The sequence below is a fragment of the Pristis pectinata genome, chromosome 4 (assembly GCF_009764475.1).
Source record: "Pristis pectinata isolate sPriPec2 chromosome 4, sPriPec2.1.pri, whole genome shotgun sequence".
In the NCBI taxonomy this organism is placed as follows: domain Eukaryota; kingdom Metazoa; phylum Chordata; class Chondrichthyes; order Rhinopristiformes; family Pristidae; genus Pristis; species Pristis pectinata.
Genome location: NC_067408.1, coordinates 64,047,004 through 64,071,218, shown reverse-complemented (window position 1 = coordinate 64,071,218; position 24,215 = coordinate 64,047,004). Strand labels below are relative to the sequence as shown.

At 47.1% G+C, this 24,215-nt stretch overlaps 1 protein-coding gene across 2 annotated transcripts; it reads right to left on the bottom strand.

The window, feature by feature from the left end:
* Window positions 1-1,206: 1,206 nt before the first annotated feature.
* lacc1 (laccase (multicopper oxidoreductase) domain containing 1) lies at window positions 1,207-24,104 on the bottom strand. Of its 2 annotated transcripts, none has more exons than XM_052014090.1 (7): window positions 23,869-24,104; window positions 20,070-20,685; window positions 13,773-13,951; window positions 10,233-10,398; window positions 4,264-4,489; window positions 3,631-3,820; window positions 1,207-1,434 (listed from the first exon to the last, which is right to left on the bottom strand). In XM_052014090.1, exons 2-6 carry the CDS (start codon window positions 20,632-20,634, stop codon window positions 3,640-3,642), a joined length of 1,317 nt encoding a protein of 438 aa, XP_051870050.1. In that variant the 5' UTR covers window positions 20,635-20,685; window positions 23,869-24,104; the 3' UTR covers window positions 1,207-1,434; window positions 3,631-3,639. The 2 variants fall into 2 exon arrangements, with proteins under 2 accessions (XP_051870050.1, XP_051870049.1); XM_052014089.1 differs by having other exon boundaries at window positions 23,872-24,104.
* Window positions 24,105-24,215: the final 111 nt, after the last annotated feature.

Genomic DNA, 24,215 nt, shown 5'->3' with positions numbered 1-24,215 from the left:
ACACTGAGGAGGTCAAGCCCACTCAGGAAACCAGCCCACAGACTTGACTGGGCATGACTGTGACGGCGTTCTTCATCTACAAATTTGCAGATGATGCCACCATAGTGGGTAGAATATCAAATAACGATGAGCCGGAGTACAGGAAGGAGATAGAGAGCTCAGTGACATGGTGTCATGACAACAACCTTTCCCTCAATGTCAGCAAAACAAAAGAGTTGGTCGTTGACTTCAGGAAGGGGGACCAGTGCTGAGGTGAAGATGGTTGAGAGCTTCAAGTTTCTAGGAGTAATACACCAATCACCAATAGCATGTCCTGGTCCAACCACATAGATGCCATGACCAAGAAAGCGCACATACCTCTACTTCCTCAGGAGGCGAAAGAAATTCAGCATGTCCCTGTTGACACTCATCAATTTTTATCGAGGCACCATAGAAAGCATTCTGTCTAGATGCATCATGGCTTGGGGGAAGATACAAAAACCTGAAAGCGCACACCACCAAGCTCAATGACAGCTTCTATCCCGCTGTTATATGACTATTGAACGGACCTCTTGTAAGTTAAGATGGACTCACAATCTACCTTGTCATGACCTTGCACCTATTGTCTACCTGCACTGCATTTTCTCTGTAACACTTTATTTTTCATTCTGTTACTGCTTTTCCCATGTACTACCTCAATGTACCGATGTCATGAAATGATCTGTATGGATGGCATGCAAAACAAAGTTTTTCACTCAGTACATGTGACATTAATAAACCAACTTACCAGTGTGTTGTGACTATGTGTGGTTGTGTGAGGAAGTCAAAAGGTTAATGTGTGATGCATACATCAACCCAGTGATGGTAACTATACCCAGTGCAGTTAATTCCCTGATGTTAAACTAAACCCCCTTGACTGAAGCCCTGATACCCTGTAACTGTTACTGTACATAGAACTCATCTACACTGCAACAGTAACCAAGGTCCACCTTATGGTACAGACCATCCCAAGCTTATCCTGAGTCGGTGAGCAGACACTCACAGGGGTCTCTCCAAACATGTAGATTGTGGAGCGTATCATCAGGGTGCAAGCTCCTATTTTAGCTGGGGCCTGGAGCAGACGCTCAGGGAGGAGTGTGGGAATGAGTGTCAGTGGAGGCCACAAGATGGTAAGAGTGAACATGTTCATTTTTAAGGGAAGGATGACCAGGAATGTGTTACAGCAACAGTCACTGACCAAAAACACTCCTAAAGCCATAAAAAGTCTGTTCTTCCATAAATACTAAAACTTGTGCAAATATCATGGATGTGTTTTATAAATATGATTTTAAAAGTCCGTTTACAATAGCTGCTGTAGATGAAGGCACTTCCTGAAGAAGGTAGATGAAAGACCAGGTACATTCCATAGGCTGAATTCAGTCATCTGTAGTAGTCATCGATTCGGCAGGTCAACTCCTGAAAAACAAACCTTCGCTGTCACTTTTGACCACGAGCATCAACAGGAGAGTCAAACTATCCTTGCCATTACCATTACCAATTCCTGCACCATCAATGTCCTGGAGATCACCACTGTCCAGGAACTGAACTGGACCAGTCACATGATTACCGTAGCAACATGAGCAGGTCAGAGGCCGAGTATCCTGCAGTGAGTGACTCTCCCCCATCACCCAAATCCTGTCCACCATCTACAAGGGCATAAGTCAGGAGTGTGATGGAATTCTCTCCACTTTCCTGGATGAGTGCAGTTCCAACAACTCTCATATAGCTTGACACCACCCAGGACTAAGCAGCCCACTTGATTGACACCCCATCCACCACCCTGAACATTCACTCCCTCCACCACTAGCACATAGTGGCTGCAGTGTGAACCATTTACAAAATGTACTGCAGTTGCTCACCTAGGTTGGTCCGATAGGAGCTCCCAAACCCATGACCTCTGCCAGCAAGGACAAGGGCAGTAAGTGCAGGGGAACACCACCACCTGCAGGCTCCCTCTAAATTGCACACTATCCTGACTTGGGAGAAAATAAATCGCTGTCTGTTCGTTGTCACTGGGTCCAAATCCTGGAATGCCCTCCCCAACACCACAGTGGGAGCACCTTCACCAGAAGGACTGCAGTGGTTCAAGAAGGCAGCTCACCACCACCTTCTCAAGGGCAATAAATTCTGGCCTTGCCAGTGACATCCAGGTTTCAAACTATCATTCAAAACTGACGGAGCAGTTGTGCAGCGGTTAGCATAACGCTATTACAGCACCAGCAACCCGGGTTTAATTCCGGCCGCTGTTCGTAAGGAGTTTGTACGTTCTCCCCGTTTCTGCGTGGGTTTCCTCTGGGTGCCCCGGTTTCCTCCCACATTCCAAAGACGTACGGATTAGGAAGTTGTGGGCATGCTAATGTTGGCGCCGGAAGCGTGGCGACACTGGCAGGCTGCCCCCAGAACACTCTACGCAAAAGATGCATTTCACTGTGTGTTTCGATGTACATGTGACTAATAAAGATATCTTATCTTATCTTCTTTAGCCACAGGTGAGGTCCCAGGGGACCAAAGAATAGCCAGCGTTGTTCCTCTATTTAAGAAGGATAATAGGGACAAACCAGGAAATTATCGGCCAGTGAGCCTTATATCAGTGGTGGGGGAAATTATTGGATTCTTAGGGATATGATCTACTCACATCTGGATCAACGCTGGGATCTCTGTTTTTTGTGATATTTGTAAATGATTTGGATGAAAATGTAGGTGGGCTGATTAGAAAGTTTGCAGATGACACAGAAGTTGGCAGAGTCATGGACACTGAGGAAGGTTGTCAAAAGATTCAGCAGGATATAGACAGAAAAATGGCAGACAGACTTTCATCCAGACACGTGAAGTGTTGCACGTTGGTAGGTCAAATGTAAGAGGAGAGTTTACCATAAATGGCAGGATCCTCTGGAGCATTGATGTACGGAGGGATCTTGGGGTTCAAGTCCATAGCTCCCTGAAAGTGGCAACACAAGTAGGTAGGATGGTAAAGAAGGCATATGGCATGCTTGCCTTCATCGGTTGGGGTGTTGAGTATAAAAGTCGGGAAGTAATGTTGCATCTATATAAAACTTTGGCTAGGCCACATTTGGAGCATTGTGTGCAGTTCTGGTCACTGCATTACAGGAAGGGTGTGGAGGCTTTACAGAGGGTGCAGAAGAGGTTCACCAGGATGGTGCCTGGATTAGAGAGAATTAGCTTGGACAAACTTGGACTGTTTTCTCTGGAGCGTTGGAGACTGAGGGGTGAACTGATAGAAGTTTAAGAAACTATGATAGGCATAGATAGGGTAGAGAGAGTCTTTTTCCAACTGTCAAACACTAGAAGGCATAGGTTTAAGGTGAGAGGGGGAAAGGACAGTTATGAGGCAAGTTTTTTTTAAACACAGAGAGTGGTGGGTGCCTGGAACAGGTTGCCAGGGGAGGTGATAGAAGCAAATATGACAGCAATGTTTAAGAGGCATTTAGATAGGCACATGAACAGGCAGGGAATGGAGGGATACGAACCATGTGCAGACAGACAGATGTTTAAATTGGCATCATGGTCAGTACAGACATCGTGGGCTGAGGACCCTATTCCTGCGCTGTACTTTTCTATGTTTTATATTGACTGCCAAGAGAGACCAATTACCTGTATGGATTACAGATGGCTTCTAACAGAGATAAAGCCAATTTGTGTCCCGAAGTTGTTTCCATCTCGACTATATGAAAAGAACAAGTCAGGATGGCACACAGTGCAAAGCGTCACCTCCGTGTCTCTGCTGCCTGTTGAGTTGTCGCTTATGTTCTCCGGTAGAATCCCTCCACGTTCCAGCAAGGTCCTTGGGAAGAAGAAGGGAACATTGTGCTGAGGGCTCCCATTCTAAATCCACCCACTCACAAGGCCAGATTAAATATGCGTCAACTATAAAACTATATTGGGGGTGGCATGGTGGCACCGCTGCCTCACAGCACCAGAGACCCGGGGAGTTAGTACGTTCTCCCTGTGGGTTCATCCAGATGCTCCAATTTCCTCCCACATCCTAAAGACATGCAGGTTGGTACAGTAGGTAAATTGCCGTGAGTGAGTGGTGGAACCTGGGAGGAGATGATGAGAATAAAAATGGGATTACAATAGGATTCATGCAAATAGGCAGTTGTTGGTCCACACAGACTCGACGGGCCAAAGGGCTTGTTACCGAGCTGTAGGACTCTATCTAAAAATGTCTGAGGTGTTCCACTTAAAATGATGGGGTTTGGAGAACATTGGAGGGTCCACACTCACCTTGTTGCTCGCCTGAGGTCAACATGCGGACGGGAAGCGCTGGGCTCTCCCACGCACTGAGGGTCTATGGCCATGAACTCTCGGGCTGCCTCCTGGTGAAGCGTGAAGCAGCACGGCCCCACGGAGGGGCCCATCACCACCAGGACATCCTTCACGCTGCTACCAAACTCAGCCACCATTGTGTTGACCGTCGCCATGGCAACCCCGGCTAGGGTGCCCTTCCATCCTGAGGGGGGAGAGTGAACACAGCGCCTGTTCAGTGAGGTAGAATCTCGTTGACTGCCTGGGTGGTGGTGTAGAGGGGTGAGGGTGATAGTTGGAGGTGGGTGGGTGGGGGGGGTTGGGAGAGTGGCTGATGAGAGACCAGGCGATGGGTTAGAGAGGCTGCAGGAGCAATGAACTAAGCACTGGATGTGGGATGGGGGAAGGAGAGGAGGCCATGGTGGAGCAGAAGAGGAGAGGACTCTTCTGAAATACTGTGTTCAGATTTGGTCACCCTGCTGTAGGAAAGATGCCATTAAGCTGGAAAGAGTGCAAAGGAGATTTACAAAGACGCTGCCGGGACTCGAGGGACTGAGTTAGAGGAAGAGGTTGACCAGGCTGGGACTTTTTTCATTGGAGCGTAGAAGAATGAGGGGTGACCTTATAGAGGTGAATAAAATCACGAGGGGCAGAGATAGGGTGAATGCACACAGTCTTTTTCCCATGGTTGGGGAATCAAGAAGTAAAGGTCCTAGGTTTAGGGTGAGAGGGGAGAGATTTAATAGGAACCCGAGGGGCAACCTTTTCACCAAGAGGATGGTCCATATATGGAACGAGCTTCCGGAGGAAATGGTTGAGGCAGATACATTAACAACATTTAAAAGGCACTTGGACAGTTACATGGATAGGAAAAATTTACAGGGATATGGGCCAAATGCAGGCAAATGGGACTAGCTGAGACGGGAATCTTGGTTGGCATGGACCAGTTGGGCCGAAGGGCCTATTTTCGTGCTGTACAACTCTATGACTCTATCACTGGGTGCAGGAGGGGGAGTGGGTGGGAGTGATAGGAGGAGCGCAGGAGCCTGGGAAAATGGGAGAGGAGGGGAGCATCAAGTTCAAGTTTATTGTTGTAGGCATACATACACAGGGAATAGATGCCATGAAAATTAGTTTTTTGCAGCAGCAGCACAGTACATTGCAAGCGTACCATAAACTTTAATTCACGTAAATTATGCATAACTTACACGTGCACAAAAATAACAACAAACTAAACATAATGACATCAGTGCAAGTTGAGAGAGTTAATACAGAAATACAGACTGAGGTGGTGTCAGGGTTTTTCAGGTCAGTTCAAGAACCTGATAGCAGTGGGGAAGCAGCTGTTGTTGAACCTTGAGGTCTGGGTCTTCAGGCTCCTGTAGCTCCTGTCATCACGTGACTGGAGGGTGGGAAAGGCACACATGCTGGTTTCAGAGAATTTCTTCCCTCCTCCTGGCCCCACATTCAATGAGAGCATTTCAGAAACCTGGTTCGTTAATGGGAGCCCAGGCCTGGTTTAATCGACCCCTCCCTGCTGCTCGATCCAAAGAGGCAAATATCAGACTGCATTGAACAGGTTGCGGGTGCTTTCCTTGCTTTTGTGACGAATGGTACAACTGCTGGGGAGTGGTGGACCCCCTACCACAGTTGGGCACCTGTGTCCTGCTCAGCAAGGTGCTGCCTTTCAGCACCCAGGGAAGATCCTGCCCTCACCCACAGAATTCCTGGGCCCCATAGTCTTCAGGCACATCCACTTCCCAGCAACATCTAAAGGCAGCAACTCTGCTACAAGATGGCCAGATGTGCCGCAGTATCAAATGGCCATCCTGTCATCAGGGAAAACTGGCTGGGATTCTGTCATGGAACGTAGTCTGTTGGGGAACGTTGTTGGTGATGCGTCAGGGAACATTGCTGGGAATGTGTCAGGGAACATTGTTAAAGAACGTACACTGAGAATATTGGTTGGGAAAATGTGAGGGAACATTGCCTGTCGAGAAAGTTGGCTGGGATTTCATCAAGGAATATTGTTGGGAATATGCCAGGGAAAGTTATCTGTCAGGAACGTTGACTGGGAATGTGTCAGAACAATTTCCATCAAGGAATGATGGTTAGGAATGCCTCTTTGGACTTTACTGGGTAGTAGCCAGCCATCCTAAGCCTTCAACCTTAAAACCGTTCAGCTCCTGGGAAGAGACATTAAATGCAGAATTCCCAGCCAACCAACAGTTGCCTTTGCTGTGAGCACCCACCTTTGCAGAGTTCCAGAGCCTTAGACACAGAACGATCCTTCCTGTGCCATGGTGAAGTAAAACGGGTCCTGGTGGGGATGAGGGCCTGGGGGGGATCAAGGCCCTGGGAAGATCAAGGCCCTGAAGCTTGGGTCAGAGTGCTGGTGAAGGAGGTCAGGGAGTATGGTGGGGCATTCCTTCAACATGGGCTGCAATCAAGTTGGAAGGTCCCAGGAAGAGCCATATTCAGGGGCTATGGACGAGCTACCCAACCCAGGTTTCCCAGCCCACGCCTGGGCCACTCTGCACATCAGCACTTCTGACACAAACCCACAGTCCCTGACTTATCCTAACCGAATATTTTTTGATCAAAATTTGGTTATATACCGTTCCTCAACATCGCACCATGTGATCATTCATGGCCATCTCACATCAATTAAAAAAATCACACGAGCCTTTAGTGAAACATTAATTGTACGTTCAGCATACCAGCTCTGGAAAATAAATCCTGAGCAAGGGGATACATTCCACAGGTTTCTGGAATTTTATTTTCCAGACTCAATTCAAGAGATTTTGGGGCCTCATTATGTTCGTCAATGAGTTAGAGAGAGGAATGTACAGAAGTTGGCTGGCATACTCCAGTCAGGTACAAACTGAAGGATGGGGATAGAGTTGCAATAGGATATTGATGCATAAACTTGCCTAGACATTCATTCTCAATTGGGAAGGCACTAGGTAGTTGTGTCAGCTGTGACTCATTCCATTGAACTCAGAGTGCTGGGGGCCTAGAACTCACTGTCTGAAGGGTGCTGAAGACAGAAACCCTCGGCACATTCCAAATGTAGTTATCTACTCCGGACATTGAGTATAGGAGTTGGGATGTCATATTGCAGTTGTACATGACGCTGGTGAAACCGCACTTGGGAGTATTGTGTTCAGTTTTGGTCGCCATGATATAGGAAGGACGTCATTAGACAGGAAAGAGTGCAGGAAAGACTTATGAGGATGCTGCCAGGGCTTGAGGGCTTGAGTTATAGGGAGAGGTTGGGCAGTCTAGAACTTTATTCCTTGGAACGTAGGAGATTGGGGGGTGACCTTATAAAGGTGTATAAAATCATGACGGGCATAGATAGGATGAACTCACACAGTCTTTTTCCCAGGAAAAGGATACCTAAAAACTATAGGTTGACAGTGAGAGGTGAAAGATTCAAAAGGGACCTCAGGAGGGTGGTACTTGTATGGAATGAGCTGCCAGAGGAAGTGGTTGAGGCAGGTACATTAACAACATTTAAAAGGCACTTGGACAGGTACATGGATAGGAAAGGTTCAGGGGGATATAGACCAAACATGGGACTGGCTGGCTTGGTGGGCACCATGGTCGGCAAGGACGAGTTGGGCCGAAAAGCCTGTTTCCACACTGTATGACTGTATCACTAAAATGGACTTTGTTCTAATTGTGTTCTTTCTTGTAAAAATTGTGTATAATTTTATATGTGCCTGTGATACTGCTGCAAGTAAGTTTTTCATTGCATCTGTGCATGCATGTACTTGTGCCTATGGCAATAAAGTCAACTTCTATGACTTTGAAAACTGGGAAGTGGTAGCAACCTGTCAGCATGGACACAATGGGCCAAATGGCCTCTCCTGTGCCATACATTTCATCAGCTATTTCAATGAACTATCAGATGAAACTATTTTAACAGGGACCATCCCCCCACCCCCAAGAAAGGAATAATGCAGTAAACTGGGCTTACTTGCCATAAAGAATTACCAATTGCTCAGTGACATCATAGATCAGGGATTCCAATAATCTAACTTAGTGAATCCTCAGGGAGGGGCATTAGGAAGGGACGGCAAAAATGGTGCAGTCTGAACTTTGAACCGGGAGCCAGCAATTGCCACTGGAACCAATGATAGGTAGAGCAAGGATGGAACTTCTTGTGGGAAAACAAGATTGTGGGGCGGCATGGCAGTTAGCGTAACGCTATTACAGTGCCAGGGATTGGGGTTCGATTCCTGTCACTGTCTGTAAGGAACATGTACGTTCTCCCCATGACTGCATGGGTTTCCTCCGGGTGCTCTGGTTTCCTCCCACATTCCAAAGACGTACGGGTTAGTAAGTTAACATGGGTGAAATTGGGCGGCGTGGGCTCATTGGGCTGGAAGGGCCTGTTACTGTGATGTATAAATAAAGTTTAATAAATTTTAAGACATGAAATTATCTGTTTTGACAGGAAAGTTAAAGAATCAAAGAATAGAGAAGGATAAGAGAATGCAGAGCTCCAAAATACAGTGAAATCAGATGAGTGAATCAAAGCAGGTACAGCAAGTAATTAGGAAAGCTGACAGAAAGTTATCATTTATTACAGTTTAGAGCTCTTGTGAGACCACATCTGGAGTACCGCATCAGTATTGGTCTCCTTATCCAAGGAAGGATGTAACTGTATTGGAAGCAGTTCCGTGTTTATCAGAATACCAGGAATGGGTAGGTTGTTTCCTGAGGAAAAGTTAGACGGGCTAGGCTTGTCGTTAGAAGAGAAGGGACTTGATTGAAACATGTGAGATCCTGAGGGGTTTTGACAGGGTTTATGTGGAGAGGGTGCTTCCTCTTGTGGGAGAATCTAGATCTAGGGGTTACTAATTAAGAATAACAGGTTTTTTTTTCTCTTAAGAGGATGAATGCTTTTTGGAACTCTCCTCCTCAAAGGGTGTTGGAAGCAGTCTTTGGATATTTTAAATTGGTAAATTGGTTTATTGTCACATGTACCGAGGTACAGTGAAAAACTTTGTTTTGCATGCCATCCATACAGATCATTTCATTACAACAGTGCATTGAGGTAGTACAAGGGAAAACCATAACAATGCAGAATAAAGTGTTACAGTTACAGAGAAAGTGCAGGTAGACAATATGGTGCAAGGTCATAACGAGGTTGATTGTGAGGTCAAGAGTCCATCTTATACTAGGGGACTGTTCAATAGTCTTATAACAGCAGGATAGAAGCTGTCCTTGAGCCTGGTGGTACGTGCTTTCAGACTTTTGTATGTTCTGCCTAATGGGAGCAGGGAGAAGAGAGAATGTCTGTGGTGGGTGGGGTCTTTGAATATGCTGGCTGCTTTACCGAGGCAGCGAGATGTGTAGATGGAGTCCATAGAGGTGAGGCTGGTTACTGTGATGTGCTGAGCTGTGTCTACAACTCTTTGCAGTTTCTTGTAGTCTTGGGCAGAGCAGTTGCCATACCAAGCTGTGGCGCATTTGGATAGGATGCTTTCTATGGTGCATCGATAAAAATTGGTTAGGGTCAAAGGGGACATGCCAAATTTCTTTAGCTTCCTGAGGAAGTAGAGGTGCTGGTGAGCTTTCTTGGCCATAGTGTCAATGTGGTTGGACCAGGACAAGCTATTGGTGATGTTCACTCCCAGGAACTTGAAGCTTTCAACCCTCTCGACCTCAGCATCATTGACGGAGACAGGAGCATGTACACTGGCTCCCTTCCTGAAGTAGGTGACAAGCTCTTTTGTTTTGCTGACATTGGGGGAAAGGTTGTTGTCAATGACAACATGTCATTAGGCTCTCTATCTCCAGGGGTGGAGGGGTGAAAGTCTGAGGTTGCAATCATATCAGTCGCAACCATGTTAAATGGTGGAGCAGGCTCGAGGGCTGGGTGGTCTATCCTGCTCCTAATCCCAAAGTAAACGGGAATTTAAACCTAATGTTACCTGCATGGGCTGCTCCACATGCTTGTTGTACAGGATCCGCAAACAGGAGAGGGATACAGTCTGCTCCCGGTGCTGCTATAGTGACGCCTTTCTGGTTGGTCACAATTCCATCGTAGTTTTGGGGCTCAGTCTTCCCAATGGTCCAGATGGTGTTGCCATGGCTCACCTGTTACCGGGTCAACCACAGACAAACGTAACCACAGCCAATGGCTCATCAGAATATCAGCAAATTCCAAACATATACGTAATGCAGTGAATATTGAAGAGAGGTTACAGGAACTCTAACACAATGCAGGAAATATCAGTAAACATTGTGTTTAGTTCTGGTTGCCTCACTACAGGAAGGATATGGAAGCTTTAGAAAGGGTGCAGAGGAGATTTACCAGGATGCTACTTGGACTGGAGAGCGTGCTGAGTGAGCTCGGGCTTTTCTCTTTGGAGCGAAGGAGGATGAGAGGTGACCTGATAGAGGTGTACAAGGTGATAAGAGGCATAGATCGAGTGGACAGTCAGAGACTTTTTCCCAGGGTGGAAATGGCTAACACGAGGGGGCATAACTTTAAGGTGATTTGAGGGAAGTACACAGGGGATATCAGAGGTAATTTTCTTTTACACACACAACTACACACAGAGAGTGGTGGCTGCGTGGAACGTGCTGCCAGGGGTGCTGGTAGAGGTAGATACATTAGGGACATGTAAGAGACTCTTATATATGCACATGGATGATAGAAAAACAGAGGGGTATGTGGGAGGGAATGGTTAGATTGATCTTAGAGTAGGCTAAAAGGTTGGCACAACATCATGGGCCAAAAGGCCTGTACTGTGCTGTAGTGTTCTAAATTAATAAAAAGCTGGGATTGGCTGACTTGGGCTTTGCAATTGACCTACCTTCACATTGGCAGCCAGATATTTTTTCAGCTCATGGGACCTGTTATATTTGATTTATGGGGCTGAGGGAAGAGCAATAAAGGGGCCCAGAGCTGAATTGTTAACTGTTTCTCTCTCCACAGATGCTGCCTGACCTGCTGAGTGTTTCCAATATTATCTGTTTTTATTTCAGATTTTCAGCACCTGCACTATTCTGAATTTCAGATGCAAGGATTTACCAGAATGGGGGGGGGGGGGGGGCAGTTACCCACCTGCAAGTCACTTGTAAGCTGGTTATGGCTTTTACTTGAGAGGAGGGTCCCAGCCCCAAACACGGACTCTGTGTTAACTGGTTACATTAGTTTGGAGCAATCCTTGCTCGTGACATCCAAACACTGAAGGCAACTCCAAGTAAGTGCATCCAATTAAAAGAAACAGCTCAAAACTAGAACGTTAGAGTTGTTGAAAGAGTGGTGGTCTTCCTGAAGGTACCAGCACTACCTTGCGTCCCTCTCCAAAACCCCATGCCCAACCCAATGACTCCTCTCCCCCCAGAATTTCTCAAGACCCAGTGGACAAGAAGTATTTGGTGTTTGAGCTCGTCTCCATGGTTGTGAGGAAACCTGAGGACTAGTCTGGTGTGGCTCCTGTTTCTGGTCACCAGTGCTGTCAGGATTACCACAGGTTTGGGGTGCTGACAGATCTGGGACCTGAGCTGTTTCAGGATTTAAGAAGTTCACAAATCACCATCAGCTATTCACATTTAACAGAGCCACTGGGGTCAGGGAGGGGGTATTCTGGTTCTACCAGTGAGGCAGGTGATGTTTGCCTGATAACTTCTGGCGTTCTTAAGGTCACGGGATCTGGTCCAATCCCCTCCCCTTGTGGACATGAAGCACACACCACAGCGAGTCCTGCAGAGTATTTAGAGTCATAGAGAAACACAGCATGGAAACAGGTCCTTCTGTTACATGATCTGATCATGTAATCTGATCAATTAACTGATTATCTCCAATCATCTGATCCATGCCAACCAAAACACCCATCTAAACCCATCCCATTTGCCTGCATTTGGCTCATATCCCTCTAAACCTTTCCTATCCATCTACTGATCCAAATGTCTTTCAAATGTTATTATTGTACCTGCCTCAACCACTTCCTCTGGCAGCTCGTTCCATATACTGACCACCCTCTGGGTGAAGAAGTTGCCCTTCAGGTTCCTTTTAAATCTTTCACCTCTCACCTTAAACCCATGCCCTCTAATTTTTTGGTTCCCTTTCCCTGGGAAAAAGACTGTGTGCATTCACCCTATCTATACGCCTCATGAATTTATACACCTCTATAAGGTTGCCCCTCATGTCTCCTGCAAATAAAGTTCTAGCCTGCCCAGCCTCTCCCTATAAACGCAGGCTCTCGAGTCCTGGCAACATCTTTGAAAATCTTCTTTGCACTTAAATTTAATTTGCAATGTAATTCCAGGCTGGCCAGGGTATCCACAGCCCCGTTACTGTCCATCCTCACCCAACTCTCTGCTTCTGCTTCACCCCAGCCCTCACCCCAAGCCTTCTGGCCTACTTGGTGGCTCCACCTGGCAATGCCTTGAATGTCTCTGTGGGGTCATCACTCCCTCGGACCACTTCCAACCCTACAACCCTCCAAGCTGGAGGGTCTGCCAACCCTGGCCTTGATGCATCAGCCTCTGAAGCCTTGCCTTGGGCCACCTGCACTCTCATCTCTTGCTCCTCCTTTAAGACACCTATCCCTTTGAGTAAGGTTTCAGTCACCTGCCCTAATTTCTCCTTATATGCCAGAGTGCACACTCAACTTGCTTAGTAACATCTCCGTGAAGTGCCTTGGGATGTTTCAGAGGCAAGATGTTGCTCACCTTCTAAAAAGGGGTGTTTCATCCTTGTTCTACCTTTTGTGGGAGAGGCCATTTGGCCCATCCTGGACATGCTGATAGGTTGCTTTCACTTCCCTGTTTTCAGTCTGTTGCAGGTAACTACATTTAAAATGTGGCAAAGGTTTCTGTCTCCACCACTTTTTTAGGCAATGAGGTCAGGTGGAGACTGCAGACACATGAAATAGAAGGGGGGAGGGGGTGGGACATTTTGTCCCCAAAGGCTGTTCCTCTCTTCAATAAGTTCATGGTGATTCTCTATCTTGTCTACTTACTCGCTCAATCCTCTGATTCCCCGAGTGAACAAAAGTCGATCCATCGCCACATTGAATGTACTCAGTGACTGAGCCTTCTCGGTAGCTGCCTCACAGCCCGAGAGCCGGGTTCAATGACAACCTCCGCTGCTGTCTGTGTGGAGTTTACAACTGCGCGGATTTCCCCCAGGTGCTCCAGATTCCTCCCCCATCCCAAAGACGTGTGGGTTGGTAGGTTATTTGGCTGCTGTGAATTGTCCCTCGTGTGTAGACAAGTGGTGGAATCTGGGTGGAGTTGATGAGAATGTGGGGAGAATAACATGGGATTAGTGTAGATGGTTGACTTGGTGGGCTGAAGGGCCCTTTCCCTGTTGTCTGACTCTGTGAAAAGGAAAACTAATTGAACTGCCCATCCGTTAACACGAGTCTTCCATCCCTACTTACATGCCTTCTGTGTTTTAAGCACTATGAGAGCAGGTCTACAACAGCAGCCCGGAAAGGTAAAGGTAAATACCTTACCTTGGCAAGGTAGAAGGCCTGCGTGTTAAAGCTGGCACTCCGGGCCAAGCGCTGGATATTTTCATTTACCACAGCCACGGGGTCCCTTCGCTTCAAGCTGCTGAAGAGGTTTAAGGAGCTCATGCCTGGTAAGTAGGATATGCCACCAGTTCGGGTGGTGAAGCCATGAAGAAATAAATCTGTTTAATTATAAAAAAAAATTTGGAAACAAAATACAGGCCCTCCCTGGGTTACAAACGCCCGACTTATGGACACCCTGTGCAGACGACCGAGCTTGTATAAATTCAAATGAGAACCAGTATCAGAAAAAAATTCCTGTAACCTCCCCACAGTAATCAGATGCCAATGTCTCTTAAGAACACAGACAGCCAGTTTCATTGCGGGAAGCCACTTCAGAGAGTTGCTTTGGAAACAGACAAGCAATCGCTTCTATTGATACTTGTGCAACAATACTCTATTAAACAATGTAACATCCACTGATACCTCTAGCCCATTGAAACCAGCCTTTGAGCATGGGACAACCTGATTCTGTACCATTGTAGCGAGGCAGGGGAAGACACTAAATAAATGTTCATGTTAACTGGCCCTTATCAACACCATTCATTACAATACTGTGCAGGTAGGGTTATCATTTCAAGTGATTTTATGTACTTTCTGACTTATGGACATCTGTAAAAATGGAAGCTGTTCATAACCCAAGGATAGTCTTTAATACATACCTGAACCTCGCTATTACTCTCAAGTGAAAGATGTTGGGGTGCAGTTAGATTCTAAAATGCCCAATACTAATAGAGTCACAGGGCACGGAAACTGACCATCAGCCCCCATGTACATGCCATCCATCAAGAACTGATTGTTGTGAGAAAGGTTCTTTTGGATCTTAAAGACAGAGATATCTGGACACACAGTCTTTGTACTTCAAAAAGGAGAATTTTATTTACAAAGACAGACGCGGGAACAGAATGGAAAGGAACAAATGCACACTCGCACACTCTCAAGCAGGAGATCGCGAACGTGAAGGGAATCGCAACAAGGGTGAGGTGCGCGCACGCGCGCGCGCGCGCACACACACACACACAATAACTGGTTACAAATGATCAAGGAATAAACAATACGATGTATGAACACCCTGATTCTGGACAAACATTGGCTCTTTGGTCTCGGGAGTCCTTAACTAACTGCCCTGGAGTAGTGCACAGCTTACCTCAACATCCTCAGAGAGACAGAGAGAGAGAGAACCACTTTTATACTGCTGGGGGGCTGGGTGGTCCGGCAAGGACAAAGGTGTTTACCTAATGGGCTGGAGCTAAACCTTGATTGACAGTGGTGTCGCTTTCGGCCATGTGCTCAATGGTGTCATCCCAGCCGGAGGGGTCAGTGTAGTCATGGTCACATGACAGCCATGACCTTTTACACTACATTGATCTATACAAATCCTGTTGAAGTCCTTGTAACTGAACATTAGGGATGTTTAAGCTGCAGGTACAATAAGCAATCAGGAGGGCAAATGGTCTGTTGGCCTTCATTGCAAGCGGGGTTGAGTACAGGAGCACAGACATCTCACTGCAATCAGAAACATTCTTGGTGAGACCACACCTGGAATACTCTCTGCATTTTGTTCTCTGTACCTAAAGGAGGACATACTCTGCTGTAGAGGGAGTGCAACAGATTCCTGGTTCCTGGAATGATGGGTCTATCATTTATATTTATGTTTTTCTAGTGAATGCTGTTTATCTGATGCTATGTGCCTGTGATGCTGCTGAAAGTAAGTTTATCATTGCACCTGTGCATGCATGTACCTGAGCATATGGCAATGAACTCAACTTTAACTCTGGAGGACAGATTTGATTAGGCGGCACTTTTATTCTGCAGAGTTTAGAAGAATACCTCATTGAAAATTCTCAGAGGACTTGCCAGGGGAGATACGAGGGAGGATACTTCCCCTGCCATAGAGGAGGAGATGAGGCTCAGCACAGATTATTCATGAGCATATAGGGAAGCAGGGCAGGTTTGAGGGGCTGAGTGGCCTACTTCTATTCAAATTTTCTTAGGTTTTTATTAAAATTAGGTGAAAGATAAAGTGTCTCATCAAAAGACGACTGAGGAAAATAAATGCTTGTGGTGTTGGAAGTAACACTGGCACGGAGAGATGATTGGTTGGCTAACTGGAACAAACACTAGGGGTACATATGTCTTTATCTCATTGGCGAGATGTAATGAGTGCTACAGGGATTGGTCCAGGGCCTTGATTTATTATAGTTTATGTAAGTGACCTGGATGAAGGCAATGAAAGTATGACGCTAAATTTGCTGATGATACAAGGTCAGTAGGAAAGTAAGAGGACACAAGGATGTAAAGATACAACAGAAACTCCTGGAAGCACTCAGCAGGTCAGGCAGCATCTGTGGAGGGAGAAACAGTCCTTGCTTCAGGTCAATGACCCTTCTTCAGAACTGGAATAGTGGGAGAATGAGAGGGTGAAGAGAACAAAGGGAATATCTGTGTTATGGTGGAGACCAAGGCTGTCCAGGTAACCACTCAGCACTGTTGGACTTAGCGTACGAGGCCAAAGACACAGATCAGACTGGGGGTGGGATGGAGAATTAAAGGCACAGGCAACTGGAAGATCACCCCTGTGGACTGAATGGAGGCGTTCTGGAAAGCCATCACCCAATCTGTTTTGGTATCTCCAACATAGAGGAAACCACATTGAGAACACAGACTTCAGTACACTATGTTGGCAGAAGTGCTATATTTGCAATATTGTGAGCAATTTTGGGACGCGTATCAAAGGAAAGATGTGCTGGCCCTGGAGAGGGTTCAGAGGAGGTTCACACAAATGATCCCCAGAATGAAAGAATTAACATATGAGGAACATTTGATGGCTCTGGGCCTGTACACAATAGAGTTCAGAAGGATAAGGGGGGATCTATTGAAACACAAAGGTCTGGATAGAGTGGATGTGGAGAGGATGTTTCTGTTAGTAGGAGAGTCTAGGATCTGAGGGCACAGCCTCAGAATAAAGGGACGTCCCTTTAAAACTGAGATGAGGGGGAATTTCTTCAGCCAGAGGGGGTGAATCTGTGGAATCTGTTGGCACAGAGGACTGTGGAGGCCAAGTCATTGGGTGTATTTAACAGAGATTGATAGGTTCGTGATTGGTGGGGGGGGGGGGGGGTTAAGGGTTACTGAGAGAAGGCGGGAGAATGGGGATGAAAAAAATCAGCCATGATGGAATGGCAGAACAGACCCGATGGGCCAAATGGCCTAATTCTTCTCCTATTTCTTATGGTTTTAAGTACAAGTGATTCACTGCTTCATCTGGAAGAAGTGTTGGGGTCCCTGAGTGATGGAGACTGGAGAGGTGAAAGGACAGGTGGTGCATCGCTTGTGGTAGCATGGGAAAGTGTTACAAGTGCTTGGGATGATCTCAGCGTTTACTTATTTATTCATTCACTTTTCAGGATCTGGGCTTCAAGGCCAGCAATTATGCCCATCCCTAAATGCCTTTGAGAAGGTGGTGGAACTGCAGCCGTTCTTCCGCTGGAGGTTTCAAGACGGAGTGGCAACTTCGTTGAAACATACAAGATCCTAAGGGGACTTGACAGGGTGGATGTAGAGAGGAGGCTTCCTTTTGTGTGGGAGCCTAAAATCAGGCAGTCACTGTTTAAAAATTGAGGGTTGCCCACTTAAGACAGATGAGGTGAAATTTTCTCTCTCAGAAGATCACGAATTTTTGGAACTCTCTTCCTCAAAGAGCTGTGGATGAAGAATCTTTGAATATTTTTAAGGCAGAGGTAGATAAGTGAGGGGATGAAAGATTACCAGAGAATATTGGGCGAGAATGAGGCAATGAGGTTACAATCAAATCAGCAGTTGTCTTATTGAATGGTGGAGCAGGTTGGAGAGGCTGAGTGGCCGGCCCCTGACCCTAATTCATATGTTTGCAAGCTAAAGTAGGCCCAGGAATCTCCACAGAACTGATACCACCCAATCATGTGCTGCACCAATAATGTAAAATTCACAGGAAAGTGGTAACCAAACCACTCACTGAAAAACATTAAATCCTGACGGCTTTTAGTTTATTTATGCACAGGAATTAGATTTGGCAGGTGTTGCTGGAATTTATTGAGAGGGTGGGTGCTGAGAGGATGATTCCCCTGGTCCGGGAATCCCGAACAAGGGGTCGGGTCTCAGGATAAGCTGGAGATAACAGGGAATTTCTTTTTTGAGGGCCACGCAATGTTCTGGAATTGTGGAAGCTGAATCATTTGAGGCAGAGATGAATACTTGGAGTTTAGATGAGTCAAGGGTTATAGGAAGTAGGCAGGAAAGTGGAACTGAGGCCTTGATGAGATTAGCCAGGGCACTGTGGAATGGCTGGAGCAGGCTAGATGGGCTGAACAGTGTGGTGCACCTATTTCTCATGTGGTTACATGTCCTGATCACACACCTCCGTGAGATCTTTGCTCACTTCTGGAACTCACAAGCAGTTAAGGAAAGTTTATTTCTTTACCAGTCTGGGAATATGGGGCTGCCTTAACTGTAATGAGTTTTGATCAATGTTTTAGTCAAATGAAATATTCACCAAAGTTTGTAATTTACTCACCACTATTGCTTTGGAAATAAAATAATCACAATTCCATAAATAACTTATACAAAAGCAATGATTTCAATACTTCATATCCACATGTCTCACAAGGGGAATTCACATGAATTAAAATCTTATTTCCTGTTGCCGCACATTGATATTAACTTCATAAGCTGCATTCTTCTAGCACTTACTGATTTATAATGGAAATAGTCTGGGCAAATATAGCCCACTGTACTAACACTCTTATACTGGTGCCAATTCTGGCTTGAAACTTCATCTACCAGGCACAGGTCAGGAGTGTGATGGAATACTCTCCATGCCTGGGTGAGTGGAGCTCCAACAACACTCAAGAAGTTCAACACCTTCCAGCCCACTTGATTGACACCCATCTACCACCCTAAACATTCTTCCTCTCTGCCGCCAGTGCATGGTGACCTCAATGTGAACCATCTACAAAATGCACTTGAGTTACTCACCCAGGCTACTCGGACAGCACCTCCCAAACCCACAACCTCTATCACCAAGAAGGACAAGGGCACCAGGTACTTGGGAACACTAGCACCTGCAGGTTCCCTTCCAAGTCCCATACCATCCTGACTTGGAAATATATCACCAGTCCTTCGTTGTTGCTGGGTCTAAATCCTGGAACTCACTCCTCATTAGCATTCGCCTTCACCAGAAACACTGCAGCATCTCACCGCCATCTTCTCAAAGGCATTTGGGGAATGGGCAATAAATGGGCGGTGTACCTGCTAGACTCCTCCCACATGGGTTGACAAAGACTCGGTACCTTGAAGTCAACAGGAGACAGATTCTGTTGGAAAAGGAGTCACATCTCACCAGCTTGACAACTGCTGGGGCATCAGTTTAAAAACCTGTTGTACTTCCAGGGTTGATGAGGGAAGTCGTGTGCTCACCTGCCCACAGTTTACCCTCTCAGCCCAGCCCACACATCTATCCCAATACCCACTATCTGTGACTAGTTAGTGAGCTTCCTTGCAGTGACAACCAATGATCTAGGATCACTTAAGTAAAGGTTCCAGGCTGTTGGATAGCCAACAGGCTTACAGGGCATCTGACTGGGTTTACAGATAAGCCCCAGATCTCAAATTTGGTGAATTCTGCATCCCATTCATCACCAGCACAATTGCCACTGGCCCCCATCACAAATGGCCACATGTAACAGCATGGGAAACCTATTTACTTCCTGCAATGCCAGACCTGTGTGTACTGCAGTGCACATCAAACCAATTTTTTATTTAATAAATATCTCAGAAGGCAAGGCTCCCTTTAACATCACTTTGGGTTATTATCAAGATCTCAACACCAGCACTGTATATGATTGTAGTTTAATACAAATGACACTCTGATAACTCTCTACCTGACTATTTGGAAATCTTGTTGGTTAGGCACCTGGTTCCCCAGGTAATGTTTGAACGCACTGGGTCTCTTTAAATTTACCGGATTCACTGGAAAAAACATTACATTAGTTTGTAACATCTGAAAGAAGTGAATTAAATGTGTGTTGGCATATTAGTAGCAGTAACATCCAATGGTCCAGGATATCTGCCAGTTGCACACCTCCAAACTGCACCTGTGCAGGGCAATAAACTCGACTTTGACAGGAACATACTAGCACCTGGCATTATAACATCATCCAGCGCTTCCGTTCCAACATCTTGCTTTTATTTATAATAGCATACCTGATATCAGCAGAGACTTGAGAATGACAATCTGCCCCATGACTCCTTCCAGCTGTCCCACAAACATCCAGATGTCCCGCCAGATGTCATCTGCTTGCTGACGTGCGAGAGGGCGTCCCTCCGTGGAAGGAGCCGGCAGCTGCAGCTTTATTTCTCCTTCACCGTCTATCACAAGTGTCTCAAATGAAAATTTGTAAACCCTGGTAAAAAGCTGCTCAATATAAAGTTCCAGTGTGCTTTTCCTCTCAGCGGACACGATGGCCTTAATGATACTGAGGTTCTCTTGATCAACCTTCTGCTTGATAGAGTAAAGGATGGCAGCAAAGCTGCTTTCTACCAAGACCTCTAGGTTTCTCATTGGCACGGCCATTTCCTCTGTGAATTGGCGCAAGCAGCTCCTGGTGTTGGTGTTTGCAACGTCTGGATTCTTCTGGCTGGATACCAAGAACACCTGTGTCCTTGAGGCCAGACTGTGTTTGCTTATTGCACCCATTGCTTGATAGAACCACTTACGAAGGCAGTCAGAGGGAACATCCGAGAAGTCAACCAGCACTGCATGCACCATCCTGGCCAAGTGCTCAGCGTGTTATAAACCACTTCTTCAAAGGCCGTGAGCCTGGGGAAAAGTGAAGGAAGAACAGAGGATTTTAAATTAGACCATTTACTGAATGAATCACAATTAATCTAGCAGGCCCCAATGAAGTAGAAGCATGCTGTAAATCAGGCTACTCTTTCCTTTAAACAAAACGGTTTCCAATTTCAAACTGGAAAGCAGCAAAGAACAACCAATCAAGTCATTGCTAAAAAAAAAATGCGAAGCTAATTGGGCACAAGATGTTGAATTTTTCCTCCAGTGGAACTATCCCCATTTAAGGCAGAAAGTCTACACAGGCAGGCGAGTTCTATGGACAGGTTTGTAATCAAGCTGTACGTAGAACCAAAATATACAAGCACCAAGTGGCACTATGTGCTGAAGTTCTACCTGTCCTTGGTGCTGTGAAGGATGGGCCTGGCCTCATTGCCATTCAGTTGCACATTGCTGCACTTCCCATCCTTCATCGAAAAGTTCCTTCAGGAAAACACCTTTGACCACAAGCCCATCAGTCAGTGGTCAGCACGAACTGTCCTGCAGGCACAACAGGAGAAGGACACCCCTGTGGGATCCCTGAGCAAACTGTCAAAACCAATTGGCTGAATGCCTCATCAGCAGAACTCACTAACAAGCACCAAGACCTTGCTTGGATGTCAGTGAGAGGGGCCCTCCCCTTCAGATCCTTCCTGAACAGTTGGAGTTTCACTCCCAATGCACAGAGACCTCGAGACGGCTGGGATGAAGACGAGACTGTTGCCGAACTCTTTGTGGACTGTGTGTTTGCAAGGAAGGTCTGAAAAGGAATGCAAGGGTCCTTGTTGAGGTTCATCCCAAGTAGTTGTGTAACAGAGGACTCTCTGATATTATGGGTTGTTCCCAGGGGTGCATACCAAGATAGAAATTAAGTGTTGCTGGAAGATCACCAGCTTAGTGAAGAACACAATTTGGTCTGTCCGAAATATGTTGGTATTCCAATACAATGAAATGCCATAAGGGAATGCTGCTGACTGGCATACTCCAGGTTGCAGGAGTACATGTGTAGGGGTGCACTGAAGTTTGGTGCAGCCAATGCAAAGGCTTTGTGGAGAAGGACTAGAGTCTAAGGTCCTTCCGGCATTAGGGATTGAGGGGTTGATCCCTGAGTAGAAGCTTCTTAAACACTTGAAGTTTGGACCATCCCAGGAAGCCACATGAGTGGCAATGGCAGAGAAACAAAGGACTGCAGATGCTGGAATCTAGATGAAAAACACGACAATGCTGGAGGAACTCAGCGAGCCAGGCAGCATCCATGGAGAAAAGCAGGCGGTCAACGTTGCTGGTCAGGACCCTTCTTCAGAACTGAAGATAGGAAAAGGGGAAGCCCAATATATAGGAAAGAAAAGCAGAGCAGTGATAGGTGGACAAAAGAGGGGAGGCGGGGTGTGCACAGGGTGGTGATAGGTAGATTCAGGTAAGAGATAGTTATAGGCAGGTGTGGGGAGGAGGGGTGAGCAGATCCATCGGGGGATGAGTGAAAGGTAAGAAGAGAGAGGACAAAATAGGCTAGGAAAGGGAAAAAGTGAAGAAGCATGGGGGTGGGTGGTTGGGGAAGGGGGGGATTTACCTAAAGTGGGAGATTTCAATGTTCATGCCATTAGGCTGCAAGGTTCCAAGATGGAAAATGAGGTGCTGTTCCTCCAGTTTGCGCTTGGAATTCTCCTGGAAGTGGAGGAGGCCGAGGACTGACATATCTGTGATAGTGTGGGAGGGGGAGTTGAAGTAACTGGCAATGGGGAGATGCATGTCACAGTTATGGACAGAGCGCAGGTGTTCTGCGAAACTGTCACCTAGTATGCGTTTGGTCTCACCAATGTAGAGGAGGCCACACTTGGAACACCGAATGCAGCAGATGATATTAAGGGAGGTGCAGGTAAATCTCTGTCTCACCTGAAAGGACTGTTTGGATAGAGGTGGTGTAGGGGCAGGTGTTGCCCCTATGGCGGGGGCAGTGGAAAGTTCCAGGGGTTGGGGTTGGAGTTGGATGGGTGGGGGTGGGGGTGGGGAGGAGGAATGAACTAGGGAGTCGTGGAGAGATCGGTCCCTGCGAAAGGCAGAAAGGGGTATTCTCCGCCACACCAAGCATCTCCAATGGGACCCCACCACCAACCACCATTAAAGGGATCAAGTGATATGAAGAAACATGGGAACAGGGGTACGATTGAGCTGAATGATGGAGCAGGGTTGAAGGGGTAAATGACCTATGTCCGATTCCAGGTCTGAGATGGGTGTCAGTGTCCTGATAAACAAATTATACACAGGAAGGTGGATCCAGATTGTTCCCTCAATATTGCTCAAGAGGGAAGTGTTTCCACTTAACACCAGCCTACCTGTGACATCAATTTCAATCAGATCCAAGTCCCTGGAGGGAAGAATGCCAGGGCGAACCATTCTTTAACCATTAAGCCAGGAGGCTCCTGTTGTGTTTGCTCATCACACATTATGTCATGAACTGATGCTCCCTCCCACACGCTGTGTAGGTTGTATCTTCCTTGGGAGAGTCCCCAACTCATAGCTCCGATGACAATTTAACTCCAAGTGCAAGAGGATGGATAAAATAAGGAGGTGGAAATAGACTGTTCTCTGAGTGAGGGAAGAGACTTGTCCCAACAACCCATGGCTGGGCTAATGTGTTGCTCGATCAGGCTACAAGAAAGACTTCCTTAAGCACTGCGGCAGATTTTTGAAATATGGGTTTCCGCAATAATGACTTGACCAAACTAAACTGAAGAGAGCCAAACATTGTCCTTAAAACACCACCCATCCATCCCTGACATTTCTGCTGTCCTAGGGCACCTCCACAGCTTTAATTTTGTGCCACTTCGAGAGATACTTGGGCAGATTCTCCAAAGCTTGGCCAAAGAGGTTGGTTTGAAACAGGGAAGGGAGGGAGAAAGGTGGGGTGGGGTGGGGAGGGGAAGGTAGAAGGGGTAGGTATTCAGAGCCCAGAGTTTGCCCCACTTCAGTACACGCGGCTCCACACAGTTCCCATGGGGGTGGGGATGCAGAGAGACCCGGGCCAGCTGTTTCTCCTCCAGTCTGGGCAGCGATCTCCTCACGCACTGAGCCAGAGCCGCCTCCCTCCCCAGCGCCCTGTCCCCTGCTTCCCCAGCGCCCTGTCCCCTGCCTCCCCAGCGCCCTGTCCCCTGCTTCCCCGGCGCTCGCACTCACTACCTCGACTCCAGGCGACGAGCGATCCCGACTCCGGGCCTCGCAGGTCCGGCCGCGGGTCATACGGGGCTCGGTGCTCGCACGGTCCGGGCTCAGCGGCTTCCGCACTGCCAGGCCATCCGGCCCGCGGGACCTGGGCCTGTCGCTGCAGCCCGCGGGAGGAGGGAGGGCTCAGGGCGCGGCTCCTCCCATCCCGCGGCGGACTCCGGCTCCAGGGGCAGGGGCAGCGGGGCAAACTGAACCCCACCTCCCCGACCGAACCCCCCCACCCCTATTCTGACCGAGCCCCCACTCCCGACTCTGAGCACCCACACACCATGAACACAGACATGAGCTTACACACACAC